The sequence below is a fragment of the Plectropomus leopardus genome, chromosome 16 (assembly GCF_008729295.1).
Source record: "Plectropomus leopardus isolate mb chromosome 16, YSFRI_Pleo_2.0, whole genome shotgun sequence".
Taxonomy (NCBI): domain Eukaryota; kingdom Metazoa; phylum Chordata; class Actinopteri; order Perciformes; family Serranidae; genus Plectropomus; species Plectropomus leopardus.
Genome location: NC_056478.1, coordinates 15,560,164 through 15,579,224, shown reverse-complemented (window position 1 = coordinate 15,579,224; position 19,061 = coordinate 15,560,164). Strand labels below are relative to the sequence as shown.

General features: G+C 39.0%; 1 protein-coding gene across 1 annotated transcript in view; it reads right to left on the bottom strand.

The window, feature by feature from the left end:
• Positions 1-642: 642 nt before the first annotated feature.
• lin28b (lin-28 homolog B (C. elegans)) overlaps positions 643-19,061 on the bottom strand; it is a 33,145-nt gene continuing 14,726 nt past the window's right edge. Inside the window, exons 3-4 of the mRNA XM_042504024.1 lie at positions 6,339-6,526; positions 643-1,030 (exon numbers count right to left, since the gene is read on the bottom strand). Coding sequence (XP_042359958.1) covers positions 718-1,030; positions 6,339-6,526 — 501 coding nt within the window. The 3' untranslated portion in view covers positions 643-717. The remainder of the gene's footprint in view (positions 1,031-6,338; positions 6,527-19,061) is intronic.

The following is a 19,061-nucleotide window of genomic DNA, read 5'->3' as shown; positions in this document are numbered from 1 at the left end:
GACAATCAGTTGGTCCAGTCTATTTCAGGTAAAGGAGAGGTTTGTAGCAAGTGTTACGAGGTTATAGAGAATGTGTTTTAGCAGCTCGCCATCTTTTTAAAAATTCCCTCTGGAATCCATAAAGTTTCCCTACAGATCTTTATAAGCTGAGCTAACAATCCTACGGGTCTGGATTATCGCTTAGAGGGTCTCAAGCTTTTAAGAGTCTAATCCTTCTTACAAATGAGCTACCGTGTGTGCCATAAGGATGCAACATGATTTTTCGGAATGATTAGGCCTATCGGATAGACATTTGTGGCTTTTAAATCGACAACATCTGTGAGGAAAAAAACATTTGAAATGGCCAACACTTAGGTCCAAGGAATAAAAAAAAAAAAAAAAAAACACATACCACGTTGTTTCACTCTTGAGCTGCACTGATTGAAACAAGAAAAACAGTCATTCCCTGCAGTCACCATTCCAGCGGTGGTTGCCATAGCTGCACAAGATGACTGCAAGTCAGTCACACACATTCACGCACGTCCGTACCCCGTTGATCGTTGCCATAGCTGCGCTGGTTAGAGAAATAAAAATAAAACAAAAGTAAAGAAATCAAGACCTCCCATTTTTTCACAGGTGTGAGGTAGATGAGGGTGGGGGGGTTTCAGGTATCCTTGATTGAGGGGAGACATGAGGATCAGGGGTTAGCGGTGACACGTTCACCTTTATGGGCTTTCTTCAGGATTTCCTCCACCTCTGGGTCCGGGGGCCGCGGTGTGTGTGGGGCTCCTCGGGGGAGGAGGAGGAGCCCTCCAGGGGAGACGAGCCGGAGCGCTCCTCTTCCTCCGGGAGGCAGAGGTAGGGCCCGGTCCCTGGGCTGAAGGCCGAGGTAGACGCTTGTTGGTCCTGAGAGCCTGTGGCGGGCGCCAGCGCCTTGTGGGGACACTGAGCCACCATGTGCGTGATGCTCTGGCAGTAGTGGCATTTCTTTGGCTGGGGGGGCAGGCCACACTCCTTGGCATGGTGATCCAGACCTCCACAGTTATAACAGCTACAGAGAATAACGAAGTTAAGGAGAAAACACAACACAAACCCTCATAACATTATGACACATATAGCAGTTTTTAGTTTGAGGGGAGACACTATGGGTGTTTTTTTATACACTGGTCCAGAGTCAACACTGGATGGGACACATCTGAATCAGGTGGTTTGGGGTCCCCCCCCTGGGAAAAGTGACAGTAAATCATTAACTTCCTAAATTCTTCTTTTTTTTTGTGCATTTTTTTCTGAATCAATTTATGGAGTACATGTCTTTACTTTCATTAAAATAAAACTTAGAGGAGGGACAAATGCATATGCTCTAAGTATTAATGAGGGACCTGTCCCAAGTGCCCACACTGCCAAAATCTACACATATGCACTGTTCATTTTGGAGCATTTGCTTCAGTCCACAATACACATTAGAAATGTAATGATTCATTTGCGGATTTTAACATAACATTTTAGAATACTTGTAATACATTAAATAATTTTCTTTTTTTTTTTCAATATTCTTAGCCAAAAAAAATGTCATTTCAGTAGCACGTACATATACCAAAATTTTCCTATCTTATTCCGATCTATACTGTAAAGGTTTTTACAAAGGGGTTTGTACATATATCAATCATAGCCTGATTTATAGCACATTTCATTCCTAAAACATGGCAAAAATTGATTGTTTTAATGGTTGTTGACAATTTTTTTTGATTTACGGACAGGAAAAAAAAACATCCGATTTCCCTATGTAAAACCTTTGACATATTTTTGTCCAGGAGAACATTTTATCATATTATGTAACATTTGCATATTTACACATTCAATTTTAACTTGTAATACAAATATAATTGTCTTTCTGTAAGCAGCGTAAGTTTCACGGTGGTATTCATTAGTAAAAAATGTTACCCTATTCAGCTGTAATAGTCCTCTGTCCCTCTGTAAAATATTTGAGTCTTAATATGAAAGCAAAATAAAACAAGAACCTGAACCTGGCTTTATCCAGTGTCCTTTTATGGAAATGTATACAGAAAGAGGATAAATATATTTAGATAATACCCCATTTGCATATTTTAACCTAAATTAAAAAACAAAAAAAACAAATGGAACACAAAAAATAATTGTCTTAATATAAGTATTTAAATGTGGAAGTTTCATGGTGATACTTATTTGTTAAAAACTTTTCAACTGTATTCATCATATTTCCCTTAATGCTGAAAGGAGTTTGTAGCTGACACTGTAATATTTTGTTGCTGTTTTTGTAACTTAATTAATAAATGACTACTCAAAAAAAAAGAAAAAAGAAAAGAAAAAACAAAAATCATATCCTCTTCATACATCAACACTGTGCTATTATAACACCAGCTCCGACCACGACTCAGCACTAGATGGCAGTATGACACCAGCTATAGCTCTCGCTCAAACGTGAGGAGCACTCTGCAGCATACCAAACTACACTGTGTTATTAAATTTGACAAGAAGCAATTGGGTGCTGAAAGAGAAAGAGTAAGAAGAAAAAGAGAGAGCAACGGTGGCCAAGATTTCAGCCCGTCAGGATGCCACCAACTGTTTTGACACCATGTCAAATCGAATGGACAATTTTTGCTCTTTTGTAGACGATAGATGCTCTTATTTCAGGCTTGATGCCTCTTTTCAGGGCTCAGTGTCGTCTTATATTGCTGTGCAAAGCTCAACGCGCCTCAGGCCTCAGAGTCTAGAACAGATGACACCTCCACAGTGTTTTTAAAATGTTCTAGTGTAACACATCACTGTACTTCATGGTGATTTTAACTGAAGGATAAGGCTGAACAACACCTTTAGGTAGAGGCTAAAAGCATTATTAGTAAATAATCATGAAACAATGATTTACCGTCAAGGTTTTAAAATGCATTCAGTTTGAAGGCTGATTAACAAAACAAGCAAGGACACGGAAAACCAGCACGTTTGCAAAATACTGACACTTGATGAGAAAAGAAATCCTGCCAGGTTCTTCTAATGAAGGCTGAAGTCTGTTTAAGTCTTCACTGCTCTAATTCCCGACAGCATTTAACATCCATCCTTGGATCCATGGATAAATGGATATTTTCTTTTTGTTTTGTTTTTTGTAATGCCACTTAATTAAAGTAAAACCTTGGGAACATATCATAAATAAGTCCCCTTTTAAGATGCTCACAACCTGAATTCATAAAACTACAACTAGATTAATATACTACAAAATAGTTTCAAAAGCACAATTTAAATGAACAGCCATAAAATAGTAATACTTTGAATCCAATGATATTAACAATTATGTATTACTTTGTTATTAAGTTTAAAAAAAACTTTAAAAATCTTCCTTTCGCGTGTCAAATTATTCAGTGGCTAATAATAAAACAAACAACTTTTCTCAGCTAAATTGTTTAAAAGGATTTAAAATACATGTGCAGAAAATAAAGTAGTATAACAAATATAGTTACAATTTTCTTAGCAAACAGATGTGTGCAAGCATAAGTCCCTATTAAAGCTTCTTTTTTAAAACCAATAAGATTTAACATTTTATTCTGTAGATTTAACAGGTCTGTTACATCATTGAGAGGTCTGTGATATTTTGTTTAAGAATGCGCAGATCTCCTATTTTTAGACTCATTGTACACATTTTAAGTGACAACAATTACCATACATCGTTGGCAATTTTGCAGCCATTTAACAGATGTATTTATTTCTTATTTACCAGAAAGACTCAGCGTATAACTCCAGTTTTCAGATCACTACATTGGCAACCAGCTTTTTACAGAATCAACTTCAAAATTCTACGTTTCTGTTCAAAAATCGCTAAACATTTTAGATCCAAAATACTCAGATCTCCTGACTCAGTTTGAAACGTACACACCTCTTAGATTGCCTGGTTTTGTATTATTGGTTATTCACAGAGTGAAAACTCAACATATTAAAGCTGCTTTCAGATTCAAAGCTGCACAAATGCAGAACAAATTGCCAGACGAGCTCAGACTTTCAAATAAAGGCCTATCTTTTCACATTTGCTCTTAATGAAATCTCTTTTTTTATTTGTTAGTTTTATAGTTTTTCATTCTATGTGCTTATTTTTGTTTAGTTTTTTTTTTTTGATCGTTTCACTCTGCCTTTGTTTCTACTCCACGTGGTTTTGATCACTTTTTAATTTTGTTCTTATCATTTGTTTCTTGTGCATTTACCTGTGTAATCTGTAAAGCACTTTTAAACATTAAATGTGATTTTAAATAAATTTGCATTGACTTACTATTTTTGTGTAGTTTGTCTTGATTTTGTCAGTATTATTAACTTGTTTATATTATGTGTAGGACCCCTTCAAAAAAGAGGTGTCCCATTTCAACGGGCCTATCCTTGCTGAAAAATGTTCACAGACTTATTGTCTTAAATACTTTGTATTTTTTGTAATCAGAAATCACTTGACCTATTAACTGAAGAAAAAGGAAACAATCTCTGATGCCACTGTAATGAACAAGCTGAAAACGTTTGTGGAATAACACAGGGTGTACCAGAGAACGACATTTCCCTCAGGAGGCAGTGTTTTTGTTTTTGAACTACTTTTACGATTAATGTCTTCAGATATTATTTCCACAAAAAACAAATATTTCAACACAATTTTTACATGCGACACCTCAAGGGAAAAGGTGCAGGATATGGAAGTGGAAAGTGGAAAATGGAAAAACGGGTACTGCGATTGCAATATTAGAAGTGTTTTTGAAGGAAATGATCATTTCATTTTTACTGAAATAAGTATCAAAATGACGATGATAGGATTTTTGCTGGGGTCTGTAGCATACAAGCATGTTCCCTTACATCTGGAATATGATTTTTTTCAGCCGGGGCATCTCTGTAGCATTTGTTTCATTTATAATAGTTTGCACAGACCCTTTGCACGTATTAGCGCTATAGTGTAGTTTTGCACATCCTGCACAAAACTGTATATCTTCACAGCTACATTTAACATTTTTATGTCATAGTACTTTTTAAAAGGATCTTTTTATTGTAAATTTCTCTATTCTATATTGAAGTTCTTGAGTGTTGCAGTACTTTATTTTTATTCCTCTTAATATGATTACTGCATGTTTAATGTAACATAAAAAAAAGCAAATTCCTTGCAAGTGAAAACCTACGATGCAACAAATATTCCTTTAATTCTGACTGTGCTGCGACACATTTTACGTTCCATCAAAAAAAATCACAGCTTCTACAATATATTGCACTTAGCAACACTGTGATTTTGATTAATTGTGCAGCCCTACATCACACACCACAGGAGATCTGATAACTACAGAGCAGCAGTGTGAAGAAAGGACTACACAATAGTTGGTTGCATAACAGAGTGACCAGCAGGGGTCAGAGCAACTGTAACTGCCATGGGAGCCCAGCAGCTCACAAAAGACACAGATGACATCACAGACATCTACCTGCCATCTCTAAATCCAATACCGCCTCGCCGCCACCTCAGGAGAAGGTAGAGACACTTGACCTAACACTGGATCAATTATCCCAAATAAACTGAATTATTCAGCTGTGTAAAACAACCAGGGAGCCTTCTCTCCCAGATACGGTTTCCTCCTTTAATACAACAGCTCTTCTTTTCACACCTTAAAAAACGGACAACACGCGGCTGTTCCACTGAAGCAGCTTTGATGCAGCAACATAAAGAGCGGCAGAGCTGGACTTTCTGATGTAAATGCCTTGTGGTCATGTGATGCCTCCCTACAGCAGAAACATGCTCGGCTCTGCCTGGCGGGGCTTGCTATACGTCGTTCTCCGTCAACACGAGGAAAACAGCCTCCTCTGCTTAAACCGCCAGGCGTTTTTCAAGGAGCTCCATATGGCTCCCTCTGACAGATTTTAGCAAAGCACCCTTCAGGATTTTAGTGAGGACAAAACAATTGATTGAGCTACTGCCGCATTGAGATGCATATAAGCCCAATCCATCCCTGCGCTAATGCCGTCTCTAATGTAAAAGCTGGCAAATTGATTTAAAATAGCGGCAAAGGCAGGCAAAGTGCCCTATTCAATTCCTTATTATGGTGCACAATAACCATAGCAACAGGCATGTACTCGGGCAGATTGAATAGATTTAATCTATAATCTCAGCCCACTCAGAAATGGCTCTCTGCACTGAGATGTACATATAACATATGTCTCCCTCTACTATAGGCAGCCCTGCTGTCTGAATGCCAGATACTCACTTATAGCTTTTGTTAGATGAAGGCTGCTGAGGTGTGCACACATGCATATGAATCATTACATTCCTGCGTTGGCAGAAACCATTAAAAATCATTTTCATTTAATACTTTTATCCCACTCACCGGTCTCCCTTTGGTTTGCGTTTCTGGAGTGGGACCTTCCCTTTGGGTCTCCTCTCGCTGCCTGCGCAGGGTCCCCCACCAGGTCCGGTCACCCGCAGGGACTCCAGGCCCTTAGAGGACTTCTTATAGGTGAACTCCACCTGCTCACCCTCCTTTAAGCTGCGGAAGCCCTCCATCACCAGTTTGCTCTGTTGGGAGAAAGAAAGCCATTAACCATTTAAAAGTGGCAGCCGCTTATAGCTCAATAAATGATTATTTTTATAAAATGGTAACGCCTCAAATACACAAGGCTACAGAAGTCGAAAGGGTTGTTGCATAAAATAGCTACGATTTCAAAATCAAAGCACAAAGTGAAACTAAAGGTGGCTGTGCCTTTGCCATAAGGACCCCTCGGCTTTGGAACGATTTGCCTGAGGTGATGAGGCTCGCAGAATCAGTGACTTCTTTTAAATCACTTCTTCACACCCACTTTTATAGACCTGCATTTCTGTGATGTCATCTTTTTAATTATTTTTTTATTTTACCTATTTTATTCATGTTTTATTTATTTTATTTCCTTTTACTTTTGGTTTCACTGCTTTTATTGCTTTGTTTGTATTATTTTATGTTGACATTTTGCGCCCTGCATCTTGCATTATTTGTTTAATTGTTTCCTAATTTCGTCTCGCTTGTGTTCAACAGGACTGTTTGGCTTTCTACTGTTGTGTCGCCTTCAAAAGTATCCCATTTCAAGCTTTTGCTTTGTTTGTCAAAACACTTTGTAAACTCTGTTTAAAGGTTAAAATATGCAAAATGGGGTTTTAACAAAGTTATTATTATCATTTATAACTTTATAGTCGATAGACCTGTTTCTGTGGGCTTGATTAGCAAATAAGATATGTCATAACAATAATGCTGATGGGGGATTTTTGTGTGACTTTTGTAAGAGCACATTTCAATGCAACACAGCAAGAAAATGTATATCTGACTCACTCAAACCCACATGGCCTTGAATGATGAATCGTTTGGGAGCTCTTTAAAGGCAATTCAGACCTCTCCAATACTACACTTTAAAGGCTTCATCTATACAGTGGTATCAAGATGTGCTTTACCTTGGCTGGTTCTATTAGTGTATTTTAACCTCAAATGATACATTAACTTGACAAAGAGCTTATGCTTTACACATAAATTGTCTTCAATATATAAGTGAGAGGTTATGTGAGCCAAAAAAGGTCATTTTTCAATGAAAAGACACAATTTAATGTCTTGGTTTTCAATCATTAGCATACAGTGGCGCTCAGCATTGATGTTATGCAAGTCCACACATCATCAGAGCTAATGCAGCTCTTTAATATTGTCGCCTGGGAGCATTATCAGCTCCCCAATCAACATTTCTCTTAATAATTGTCACAGAGGACTGTGGAGTTTACTGTGGGGGCTCGTACACGCAGCTGCATGCGGCAGACATTCACACAATGCACACAGAAAGACATCGTTCAAACATGGTGGATTGACTGTATGTGGTTTGCACCAACTGTCTGCGCACAAAGAGAATTATCTCGCACACTGTGTCCTTGCTTCACTCCCTTTATCTACTTTTCACAGAGGCACCACTTCCTATTCCTTCTGCAAGGGGAGAAAAAGAACGTGGCGCCCATGCAATCATTTTCTCTCAGCACATCCACCATCCATCTTATCTACATGATCGGCATTATTGATTTAGTTACTACATAACCAGCGGACAATGATTTATGTGTTGTTGATGACACAGAACGGACGGCTGATAGGCACTGTATCCGTGACCTTCATGAATCGCAACTAGTCCCGCAGATCTCGGCATAGGTAAACACACACCCACATGAGCACACAGTGCGCAGAACAGACCTACTACCTACTATACATCGAGGCCTATAAATAACACACCGCCTATCTGTAAATTCACGAATGTGTAGGAGAAAAGAGGAGGAGAAAAGACCAAACGATCGGAGGGAAGCAAATGTGAAAACTATACAGGAAGGAGAGAAAATGTGCTCGGCAGCATTTTTTTCTATAATGTCTGTGTAAACGACTGCAGTTACAGGAAGCTGAAGGTGCTCTGTTGGTGGATAAATGAATATGCAGGAGAGTGAAAAGGTGGAGATGTAGAAAGCAGTGAGAAGAGATAATAGATGTGTGAATTAATTACAAACTAAGAATAGTGTCTGAGCTCACTGCGCTCTAATGGATATCCATCTGACTGTTCAATGACATAAAGATAAAAGTGAAAGATTGAGATGAAGTGAGAATTGCAAAATCATACGCTTCTAAAAAAAAAAAAAAAAACAGGTTTGTTGGGAGTACACCTAAAAAGAACTGTTAAATTGTTTAAACTATTTGATTAAGCCTTTTTTTAAAAAAGAATTTAGAATAAAAAACAATAGAACTCAGAAAGTAATAAAGTAGAAACTGAATAAAAGAATTATGTTTGCATGAAGAAGCAAAGATTTCCAATTTCAGAATACAGACAGTTTAACTGAATGTGGAAAAGGCCAGACTTAATGCACAAAAAGCTTTTCAGGATCTAAAAATGTTAAATCATGAGTTTATAATAACTTAGTCAGTTATCTTAAAGGAATTTTTCATCCAATTACATTTCAAAAACACAATTTTTGATCATTTAGACCAGTGGTTCACATTTTTCTTCCCATAAAGGACCACTTTTATAACACTGAATTAAGGGACATATTTTATGGATATTTATGGGGTGACACATAGGTTCGTCTTGATTTTAAGGGGTAAAAGAAAACTTAAAACACACACAAACATACACACAGAAATACAGTAGACTTTTATCTCAGCATTGCATTCATATATGTGGAGAAACTAACTGAGTGTCATCATTGAAGTTCAGATAATTATTCATTCAATTATTTATTTGTTAAAAAAACATCTCAAAGGATAAGACCACAGTGAAGACCTAAACACAAGCAATATTCACAAAGCCTTCACTCTGCTAAACAGCCTTGTTGAAATATACACAGTTAAACAACCAAAGCGCAAATAGAGCGACAGCGACAAAGTGTCATGACACAGTTAACACTGAATTGGTGAAAAAAAGAAGCTTATAGAGTACTTATGATTGTTAAAAGGAAACAAAAATAAAAAACATAATTTAGACATAGAATTTTATAAAAAGTTCCTAAAATATAAGGAAAACTTTCTGATGTAGAATTCACAAGGAATAATCTGCTTAAAACACAAACTGCATTCACTTTTGGGGTTTAATTGTACAGATTCAGCCATTCTGTGTACTCATGTATTCACAGAATGACTAAAACTGTACTGTTTGGAAAACTGTAAAAGTTATCCAAACAGTGAATGCATTTCATGTAAAACAGGCGATTTGAAAGAATTTTGAGCAGATTCATGATTTCCCTATGTATTATTATAGTATTCCTGATATTTTTATGAACATTTTGTACAATTCTCTTTTTGTACTATATATATTTTAAACAATCATGCATACTAAAAAAATAGTTTGTTGTTTTGGGTTGGGTTTTTTTTTAAACTGTTGTTTTCTTCTACCTACTCTTGGCAATTTTATTTTTTGTATTAGGTCTTTGGTTGTTTTCTAATGCAGGGTAACGCTTGATTCGGGTTTTCACTTCTCCTGTGAGATTTTGTCATGTTGATATCTTTTATAATAACCTAAACTTAAATAATAGAATTCATTTAGTTTTTGTTATAGAAATGAATAAAATGCTGAGATAAAGGCCAATTTTAAAAGTTTTAGCTTTAGTGGACAATAAGAGGGTCTGGACCGACTGATTTAGACAACTTAAACAAGTTAGTTCATATTTTGCATTAGCTTTTTACCTAACTGTAACTTTATACTGAAATAAATAGGCAACAGGCAAGACAAAATTCCTAAAGTAAAAGAGTTTTAAAAACACTCGATTAAAAAGAAAATAAACACCATTTTCCTCTCATTGCTACTGTGAGATTTTACGACTAAACTCTATACAAAGTGAAATGAAATGTAAAGTATGCACAGATAGAATTTAAAAAATCCTTATGTTATTTCATATGATGTCAAATTTAAAAGGCACTCAACAAATATCACATAGAATCAAGCACAAGGAGTAAATAATGGATCCTAAGAGAAAATTTAAAGCATACATATCAAAAAAAGGGTGTAATCCCCACAAGAATACACACAGATCAACTGTGCCTTGTGCTATGAACTTCTTTTAAGCAATTCTTCTGCCTTATGTACACACTTCTTACATTCCCACAATTTATAAGAAAAGAAAATTGCTGGTGCTCGATACAAATAATAGGTGAAAAATTAATTATTTCTTTCCCTCTCAGATGTCCCTTCACAGGGTTTCAGCCAGGGCCGCACCACTTTTAGTCAATTTCTAATGGAGGGCTCGTCTATTTTAGGGGCATTCAGGTATTGGATTTGCCTTTGAGGAAACGACAAGAATCAGGGAATGGAAATGAGATTTTTCACAACAGATGTAAGAGGTGGAGTAAAACAGAGGGGACGACGAGGGGGGTTACAAGCTGAGCTTATGGCTTTATGCGATAAAGATCAATGTCGAGGTGCTGCAAAAACAATAAATTCGGAGATTTGACATTAATAATGTGTTAATGTATCAGCCAAAACTGCAACGAACACCAAAGCAGCTTTTTTCATAAACAACCTGAAGCAGTCAGAAACGCGTTCATTCGACTTAAAACCCAAATTGATTTTATGATTGCCATCATTAGACCATCCGAATGACTGAGAGGCATTCCTGCAGCAGAAATCAGTAGAAAGTGAATAAATAATTGCACCCATCCCCCACAAAACACAACGGATTGTGAATAATGATGAATAACCATCGACTCGTCTCTGAGACCGTGCCGCACATGAGCCCTTCCTGTTCCTCTCCTGTCTTCAGTCCACAGGCAGCTTGTCTCTCCAGGTCAAAGTTGAGTGGTTTGTCTCAGCACCCTACCCCCTCTTCAACCCCGTCAATGCCCACAATGCACCAGTGAGGAAACCACACAACCCCTTTTGTTCTGTAGAAATGCAGGAAAACACACACACACACACACTCACACACACACACACACACCACACATACACACGTCCTCCATATGAAACGTGGTATCACACTCACGCCTTCATGTCTCAGATGAGTTACATTTCTGAAGCACGGGCTTGCAGCAGCTCCACAATTACGTAATAAAACGCAGCATGTGGATTTACGTGTGTGTGTGTGTGTGTGTGTGTGTGTGAGAGAGAGAGAGAGAGAGAGAGAGAGAGAGAGAGAGAGAGAGCTTGCGTGTTGGTGTGTGTCAATGTGTGTGAAAAAAAAAAAACTTCACAAATCAGAACCTGTAACCCGAGTCTCCTCCTCTCGAGTGACCTGGCGGGTGTCCTGACCCGTTTCAGTTTACGCACAGAGGTCAGGAAAGGGCACGGCCGCGGAGAGGGAACGAGAGAACATGAGAGAGAGAGAGAGAGAAAAAAAGAGAGAGGGGTGAACACAAAATGGAGGAGTGGCCTGGAGCAGGGGGGTGGTGGATGAGGGAGGGAGGTGGAGGAGGAGGAGGAGGAGGAGGAGGGGGGGGGGGGTTCATGGAAATGCCTCCAGCGCATTCTGTTCAGCTCCAATGGAGGAGCAACTCCTGATCAGTGGCTGGACCTGGGGGGAGCCCAGGAACAAAACCCCCATTTGATCAGGAGCCCCACAGGTCAGCAGCAGAAATCCGGGGGTCAGTGGTATAACCATCGCAGCACCACCCCCTGCCCGAGTGGCGGACCACACCAGCTCTCAGCGCTTTAGAGCCGCCGCTGTCATCCGAAAAAGTGAAGAAACTGAGCCAACAAAAATGGATACCGAGTCTGAGATGGCTTGATTATGCTTACGCGCTTCCTTATATGTAATAAATATCTTCCTATGGCTGTTTGTGTGTGTGTGTGTGTGTGTGTGTGTGTGTGTGTGTGTGTAGTGTGTGTGTGTAGGAAGGAGCCAGCGATCAATACGGACTCCAACATCCTGGATAGAAATAGCCCTCCTTTTCATCAGCCAGGCCCTCGTCATCACCAGGCCCAGCAATCAATACAGGAAGCTGTAACGTGAGGGGATGGGGAAGCGGAGAGAGGACACCCACACCATTCTCCAACCAGCCCTCTCTCACCGTGGCGACCACCAGCTATGGAATGGCTAATTATGGGATGCTTTAAATCAGAGGTGGCCCACGCAGAGCCGCACGCTGGATCGTGCTCGCATTGAGAGGAAAAAGGGGGTGTGTAGGGGGTGAGGGAGATGGCGGTCACCATGTGGCGTGGTGCCATTAAGTAGCTTTTTACACACAGGAAATGCTAAGTGGACAAAGCTGGGCCAGATCAGCTCAGATGGACATAACCCAACAGGACGCATATAAACCAAAAGAAGAAAGACGAGAGAGAAAAAGGAGCGAGAAAACTGGATGAAGGAGGAGGAGGATGGGGGAGAAAAAAAAAAACGCACACACAAACACTCCGAGAACCGTCAACAGAGCCGCTCTTATGACGCTGACACCCCGGCTCTCCTCAACACTTTGTCATTAGTGGCCCTGACCCCTGAACCCCCGCCCAACCCCCATCAAACGCTAAAAAGACTTCATGTTTCCCCTGCCTCAAATTAACAACATCCAACACCCCGATTATGACGGGGGCAAATATTTGATCTGAGGGAGGAAGCACTAGATCATCTTGCTACGTTTATCAGCACGAGAGCGGAAATGAACCTCGCCGAGGTGACTGGTGATAAAACACACACAGCCGGCTAATAACTGGAGCCGTTCAAAACACAAGCACACACAAATCTGGTTTTACACAAATGGTTGTGCTCTCTTGAAAATTCAATATTAAGTTTTTGATGAAGTGACAGCTACTCATGGGAAATGATGGGTTTGTGAGCACGTTTTTGTATTTATGGGTTAGAATAAAGAGGAGTAAGACAAGACAAGCTGTTTGCTTCTTCCTACTTACTTTTGGCCGTGAATTGTAAATTTATGTTGCTTGCTTGATAAAAAAAAAATCTGATATATCTGATCAATACAATAGTTTTTTATTTACATATTATTTTATTTTATTTCATATATATATATATATATATATATATATATATATATATATATATACACATTTTATGATACTAAACCTTTACCATAGCATTAACACAGACTGGCATTTCAAATATCAACTGCATTCAGGGGCATAATAGTGGAGGCAAAAGTGGGACTGACTGACCCAGGCAGGCCTTGAAAAGCCTGGAATAAGTTTCAAAAATAAATTCAAATTGGCTAAATAAATCCGTTGAAAAGACTGTGTATAAAAAAGTGGTGGAGGCTCTCTTAGGTCCCCATCACCCCTTAAAGGTGCAAAATGGTTTAGTACCCAACTGCACTCGGACTCGTCTCTAAACAAAGCTGAAGCCGAGTGAGTGGCTGCTTATGCTGCTGGAGCACAAATGAACACTGTCGTGTCTTTCAACTAGAAAAGGGAAATCGGGGTGCCAAAAAAGAAAAAGGAAAAAGTAAGGAAGGAAAGGAAAAGAAAAATAAATGAAAAAATAAAAATAAATCAAAGGTGCTTGAGAAACATAGATCATGAGAGGAATCGCAGGGGGGCCCACAGGAACTGCTTATGCACAGGACCAAGAATCTGTTGCTATGCCCCTGACAGCATAAACCTCAGTTTGGATTTTGTTTGAAATCCTTATTTCTGACTAATTAGTGCCATAACTAAATTAAATAACTATCATGTCTTGCAACAAGAACGGGAGATCAGGGTCCAAGAAAAGAAATGAAAAAGAAATAAAAGAAAGAAAGAAAGAAAGACAGAAAAATGAAAAGAAAAAAAAATCAATGGGTGCTTGACAAACATGGACCATGAGAGGAAGGGCAGGGGGCCCACATATGCTTATGCATAGGACCAAGAGTTTGTTGCTACACCCCCACTACATCCACCTTCATTTTAATTTTGTTTGCAATCTTTTCTCTAAGTAATTGGTGCCTAAATAAATTAAAACTGGCTGAATAAATCAGTTGAAAGACTTTTTTTAAAAAAAAAGTAGCGATGGCTCTCTGAGGCCAATCTCACCCCTTAAAGGCGCTAAATGGTTCAGTCCACCCCTGCACTACGATCTGTCTATAAGCGCAGCTAGAGCAGATTGATTGACTGCTTTCGCTACTGCTGTGTTTCCCTAATAAGAGTGAATATGGTTCCAAATCAGAAAAGAAAGAAAGGGAAGGGAAAGAGAGAAATATGACTTTGTTAAAAAAATAAATAAAACTTCAAAAGGTGCATGAGAGAGACATGGATCATAAGAGGAAGGGCGGGGGGCCCATGGAGACTGCTTTTCCTTCGGCCCAGAATTTGTTGCTACACCTCTGACTGCATTTGCCTTAGTTTAATTAATTATGTTATTTGAAACAGGAGAATGTACATTTATCAATATTCACACAACTGTAAAGACACCGAGGCTGCAACAATGGGAGATTGTCATGTATGATAACTGAAAATATCACAATAGTATCATAGTTATTATCATCATTATTTGCAATGGCCCTTAAAAGTAATGAAAAAATACATTTTGGGGGGTTGAAAAAAACGTTTCATTATGATTTAAATTTTAAAACTTTATTTAGGGCAGACGATGCACAGGTGAAATTTTCCATCATGCTGCATTTTTTTTCAATACCGTGGACAGGCTGATGTACACGGTACCATAGCAGATCATTTTTACAATTCGGTGCACCACTGCAACCCCACAATGCACCAAAGTTAGCTGAAAGGCTTATTTTCATCTGCAGTCCCTTGTTGAAGCTGTATGAGCAGTATTATTATTGCACAGGTTTAAAGTTAAATCATTACCTAATTTATTTTTTTGCAGCTGAAGACAAAAACCAGCAGCTGATCTTTCTTCTGTATACTTTGGGACAGAATTTAACCTACATGCATTAGCACGATGCATGTCAAACATCACTGAAGTGGGATGATGCTTAACAGCTGATTTGCTTGCTTCTGGCATTGATGTTAAGAGATTAGTATGATCAAAGAAGGTCTTCATTACAAAATGTGGCAGATCTCATTTTTGCACATTATCTTCTCATCATCTGAGTCTTACGCTTAGTGACAACCGTGTTTTTAATTTTGGAGTAAGTTACTTTGAAAAGAGTTCATCAGCTATTTTTCCTTAAATAGAATTTGGTTGTGGATGTTCTCAACTTCAAACACACTTTTAAGACAAAAGAAATCTCCAAAAGTAAACTCTACATATTCCTACAAAAACAAAATTCATGATCTTTTAGTGATGCAATGAGTCAATTAATGGACTCACAGAAAACTAAATCTCCTATTTTGATAATTAATTGTTTATAAGCAAAAATGCCAAATATTCTCTAAACACAGCTGCTTGAATTTGACAATTTAATACTTTTGTTTTTCTTGTAAAATAAAAAACAGAGAACTGCATAAAAAGTCCCCCAAAAACATATTGAAAACTCATCTGTTAATGTAATATCAACAGAAAATAATCTCAAAACTCATCCAAATCACCTGTTTTACATAAATTTAGCTCAGTATTTGGGTTAAATGTGCAGTTTCAGTCGTTCTGCACTGTTATGTCTTGAATTTTATATGAATTATCCATAAATTATCAGTCAGTCAGGGTTATCAGTGTGTTCAGTGAAAGAAAATGGTTATATTTCTGTTCTCTTATATTGACTGCAGAATGACAGAAACTGTACAATCAACCCAAGAAGGTAATGCACTTTGTGTAAAACAAGTGATTTGGATACATTTTGAGCAGATTATTTCCTGTATGTGTTGCATCAGAAATTAGTTTTTGATCTTTTTAGTACATTTTATAAAATTCTATACCTGTGTTATGGTTTTTACTATTATTTTTTTAGCAATCATACATAGTTATTAGGTTTCTTTGTTTGACAAATTCAGCATTTGCTTCATCCTGACACGAGGCCATTAATCTATTAGCTCTTTTTTTTAAACTGCGTGCTTTTCTAATGCAGGATGAAGCTGTTAAGCAGAAAGTGAAAGCTCTGGGAATATGCCAATAGCTTGAGTTAAAAAAATGACAAATATTCTCTAGTGCCAGCTAATTAAATGTGATGATTTGATTTATTTTTCATTTAAATTACTAAACTGAATATAAAAAAACAACAATTAGAATAGGTGATTTTAAAGAAGAAAACATATGAGAAAACAATCTGCTGATTAATCAATAACAGAAACAAATTACTGGTTGCAGCTCTATTATTTTTTTATATACATGTAATGTCTGATAATAGTGTTGGATAAATTACGCTCCCACTAAGAAATTAAACTGACAAAAAGTGCAGAAAAAAAAAGCGTCTTTCAAAATCACATTTGCTGTTTGCCTGAGCTTTTTTATTTAGTTTTTTTTCTATTATGAATCCTTCAGGCTGTTCAAACGCTTCAAATCAAATGAAATAAATAAAAGTGCGAGGTGCAAACACAGCCAACGCTCTGCAGACGCTCTCTTTGTATTTCAGGTGAACTGCGACTTGTTTTTAGCCCTGCTCTGCTTTCTCCTCCGCCACCTTTCCAATTACCAATCATCTCCGCTCTATGTGGCCAGCTCCTCAAAAGGAAGTCACATGACTAGTCTTTCTTCTTCTTTTGCGTTTTTTTTGATGTGCAGAAGAGAAGGGTGGGTTGGGGGGGTTGGGGGTGGGGGGTGGGATAGTGTGGCTGCAGGAGAGACAAAGCCTGATACTGGCTATCTGGAGGCAGAGATGGGTGGGGCCTGCATGCCAAACGGTGACACGGACCAGAGGTTAATCTCACTAGGGGCCCACTTTAACCTCGCTACACAAAACACACACACACACACTCTCGCGCACGCGCACGCACGCACACACCCACACACACACTCGAAAAAACCTCAAACATCTTACAACAGTTCGCTTGTAGACATCAACAACCTGGTGGTTAAGAGCAGAAAGTAAGAGCCACACACACACTCACGGGGGCTCCATAAATTGAACACACACTCTGGAGGTTTCAGGAGAATAGCAGCGGCAGCAGCAGCAAACTGTTCAACATTTCAAACTGATTACCGACAAAGGGCAAGCAGCCCCCCACCTCACCGCCACACACCCCCTCACCCCACCCAACCCTCCTGCCTTTTTGTCTTTAAAGAAATTCCTCTTTTTAAAAGAATGCCCGAGGAGAGAGCACCCCCCGTGTCCCAGCAGGAACTCACGCGCGCACACACACATTTACACACGGCAAAAAAACCACTCAGCCCAGGTAGAGACGGGGGTTGACAAACAGAGATAATGAAACAAGCTTTGTGTGAGAAATCACTGGGCAGAGCGGTAAGAAACGGGTAACGAAGCTTAATTACTTTCTCTCACACACACCTTCTAAAAGGAAGTGATCAGATAGGAGCCCTGATGAAGAGGCCTCCCAGGAAGAGAACTCGTGGTCGGGCGGGGACCCTCTCGCTGACTCACACACTCGCCCTCCCTCTCTCTTACCTCCTGCTCTTTCACTCACTCGTCTTTTTCCAACATCTCGCTCATGTTTTCCTCCTCGACTACCACGAGCCCCCCCCCCACCCACCCACCTCCCCCTGCACCACCACCCCTCACCAACACTTATTTTTTCCCACATCCCTCCTCTTTCCCTCTCCTAGGAAAACTCCTCCTCTCTCTCTCCCCCCTCTTTTTCTCCTGTCCTCATGCTCCCTCTTCCCCTCCCCCCATCGCTCTTACCTCAGCCTACACATATAGGGGAAGAGCGCAGGAATAAATCTGCAATCTTTACAACGTTTTCTTTACAGTAAACCTTGTAAATGCAGAAAATATTGCATGACCTTTGTGTCGAGCCAAACGCTCTCTTTCAACAGCTACCTCTATAAAAGTCTGCTCTTTATGCATGTCACAAATATAAAAAAAATTTGTATCCTAACAGAAATATTCCCTGTGCTTATTACCAAATATAAATTCCAGATGCTGCAGCATTTTAATTCAATGTGCTGGAACATTTTTTAAACACTTGGCATCAATATGTCCAAATGTCTTCAGTGTGACAGCAGGGAAAACAGAGAGGGAAGAACAGTCAGAGAGAATGAGTGACTGACTTAATGAGAGTGTATATGCAAATACTTGCAAGGGAAAGGGGTGTTTTGCATTCAATATGACAATGTGCTTATGAATGCATATTGTCTGCTCTTTGTGCTGAATGACAGCTGTATTATTGTAAACACGGAGCTGGAAAACACTGGAGGGAAATGCACTAGTGTAAACATATGATTCATTGTATGATAGCTAATTCGTTGAAAAAAGGAACAATTTGCGCTTTTTTTTTTTTTTACATGTAAAAATGAAAGTAGCTGCTCACAATTATAGAAAATCATTATCCAGAGCAAGAAGTAACAGTCATTGTTTTGCAACCAGACCTTAATTACCTCACTATAGCAGTCAGCATGCATCTGAAAAACATCACCACTGTCACCTAGCAGCCGGCAGCCTGCCCTGTCCTATAGCTTACAAACTGCTGAGACAGACAGCGTTTACTTGACTTCTGCTCAGCTCTTCAGCCTTATTTTTCCCAAACTACACCTTCCTCTTCCTCTCTCTCTCTCTCTCTGGCCTGATTCACTTCTAAAACATCTCTGGCCAGCAGGGAAATTAGGAGCCTAGAATATGTAGATAGATGCAGCGCACTCAGTC